The 2,429-nt window shown below is 34.4% G+C and overlaps 1 protein-coding gene across 1 annotated transcript; it reads right to left on the bottom strand.

Moving 5' to 3' along the window:
- Nucleotides 1-118: 118 nt before the first annotated feature.
- On the bottom strand, nt 119-1,804 carry Tsp_13667 (metastasis-associated protein MTA3). Its single transcript, XM_003366979.1, has 5 exons — nt 1,747-1,804; nt 1,609-1,685; nt 1,467-1,569; nt 749-1,173; nt 119-385 (listed from the first exon to the last, which is right to left on the bottom strand). Exons 1-5 carry the CDS (start codon nt 1,802-1,804, stop codon nt 119-121), a joined length of 930 nt encoding a protein of 309 aa, XP_003367027.1.
- Nucleotides 1,805-2,429: the final 625 nt, after the last annotated feature.

Raw genomic sequence — 2,429 nt, 5'->3', positions numbered from 1 at the left:
CATCATACGCAGTGCCTTGCCAATGTCATAGTTGGCCTTGGGGCAGTAGGCTGAACGCTGGCATGGTGGAAAGGTCGCGCGAAGCAGCAGCGGCGCTCATATGCAAATTCGGCTATCTTCACAGGGGTGGGTGATGTCCACCGCGGGGGGGCGAACGTTCCAACGGGGGGGGACCCCCCCACTCCTGATCAATTTGAGCATCCGACAGCCCATTAAGTCCATTGTACAACAACACTTCACGTTCAGGCTCATCGGCCATATTGTCATTGTCGTCCATTTTATCGGGAACATCAGCTTGAAATTCAGGACCAACCCGAATTTCACCCTTGTCTGCTAGGACAGTTTTGTGCTGTGAATCGTAAATCAGCGAATAATAAAATGCATCCTAAAAATTTTCAATCATTCAACCATTATTAGTCGAAAAGTCATGCACAACAACACGCAGACATCTCATCAACACCAATTAATTTACACCTTCAGCAACTAAGCAAACACTACAATTGATAAAACAATAATTTGAATTACTCTCTGAAACTACTTTCATCATAATTCATTCATTCATTTACCTATGAACAAATTCATTTAATAAATTCACTTCTGAAATATGTGTTTGCGAGATACTTCTGTTAATACATTTCGACAGTTCAAAAGAAGAATAATGAGAAAAATGAACTATAATTTGAAATGACAAACGTACTTCTTTATTTAAGTATGTGTGCGCGTTTTCAACTTCGCTGAGCAAAGAAACCGTACATTTGCCGCGGATGTGTGTCGCAGGAAGTGTTTCAAATTGTCTAGTCAAAAATAATTCTCGATGAACAAGCATGTGCTTTTCTTCATCACTGAGAATATCCTGACCAGCAATAGCCGCAATCGGTACATCGGGAATTGGTTCCTTCTTCAGTTCTTCAGTGGCGGTTTCTGCAACGCCTGTATCCAAAGTAGAAGTAACATTGGCGTCGGTTGTTGCTGGATTTAATTCGACCGTCATCAATTCTCCTTCTTTCCCTTCAGCTTCGACATTCACAGGTTCAGCTGCATCAGCAACAGTAGAAACAGTAGCAGCAGTATCAGTAGTAATATCAACCGCAGCACTATCAGTGCTAGCAGCAGCAGTAGTGGTATCAATCTCTTGCGGTTGTCCAATATCAGCACTTTTAGAACTCTGTTTTGCTTAAATAAAAACAATAAAAAAATTAATCTATAATAATAATATTTAAAACTGAGAGAGAATTTTACCATAAATCAATTAGCAAAATTATTTAAAAAAAACAAAAACATAACAATAACACGAGATCAAGACAACAATGCAAAGCTAAAATATAATGAACGAAATAAAAAATAAAGTTGAAAAACATAATTCATACTTTTTAAACGCTTAAAAATAAATAAGTCATGAAGCATTTAAAAAATAAAAGTTGTAAATTAATTTCTGGCTAAAAATATATTTGTCAAAATGGACATACCACTATTCTGACTGCACATAGTCAGCGAACGAAGCAATTTTTCCGGCAAATCCCGACGTCTACAATAAACAAGAACTCGAGCTTCCACATTTCCAGCAGGCGTCTAAAAATTAAAAAAACATAATGGTAAAAAGTTTAAAACATTAAAATTCATCCACGGTCGTGTTACTTTGCTGAGTTCGTCAATTCGTCGAATGTGCAACGGGGCGCCGGAGTGCGCTTCAAAGTAAACGTAGTCTATAATAAAGCACCGCAATTCAGCCTTTTTTAACTCTATAACTTATTTTCACACGTAAAAATTGCTCACCTCCGACGCGATACATGTTAGCTGGCGTCATTTTTGTAGTCATGGTTCAAACAGTTAAGGCAAACTACTACTACCAACGTCAACTCAACAATACATTTAATTATATATAACGCAGGTAGTAATGACATTCAGTACTGTATTTTTTTTACATTTCGCAACTTCAAATTTTTTGAGGTTGTTTTAATATTTTATATTAAATAAATGATCAAATTAGTTATCTTTTAACATTATAAGATTTATTTTTTAGCATTATTTTTAGTTCAGTTATTTTTTAAACGACTGCGATTATCAAAAAAGTAATTAACGCTCATTTCATATTTATGAGTAATTCCATGTACAATTTAAAAAGGACTTTTTTTTTTACAATTTAAATCATTTTTTATGTTATTAATATACTTTTAAATCTATTTTTACAATGAAATTCGTAGTCTTAATCTTAAACAACAAAATGCATTAATTAAGTTGAATTAATCTTTTAAATATATTTTTAACAGACGGTATACTGAAGCAAAAATTAGAATTAAAATTTTGAAATGTTTTTTGCAAACATTTTTTTCTTTGAACCTTTATATCTAAACGTAGTACTGTATATGGGCTTTGAGAAAAATTTATGCAACGTTTACTGTTTGTTGTTGCCGAATTGTGGCTTACTTTTG

This window comes from Trichinella spiralis (genome assembly GCF_000181795.1).
Source record: "Trichinella spiralis strain ISS 195 chromosome Unknown Scfld5064, whole genome shotgun sequence".
NCBI lineage: Eukaryota > Metazoa > Nematoda > Enoplea > Trichinellida > Trichinellidae > Trichinella > Trichinella spiralis.
The sequence above is the reverse complement of the archived record's forward strand: the minus strand, read 5'-3'. Positions and strand labels throughout refer to the sequence as shown.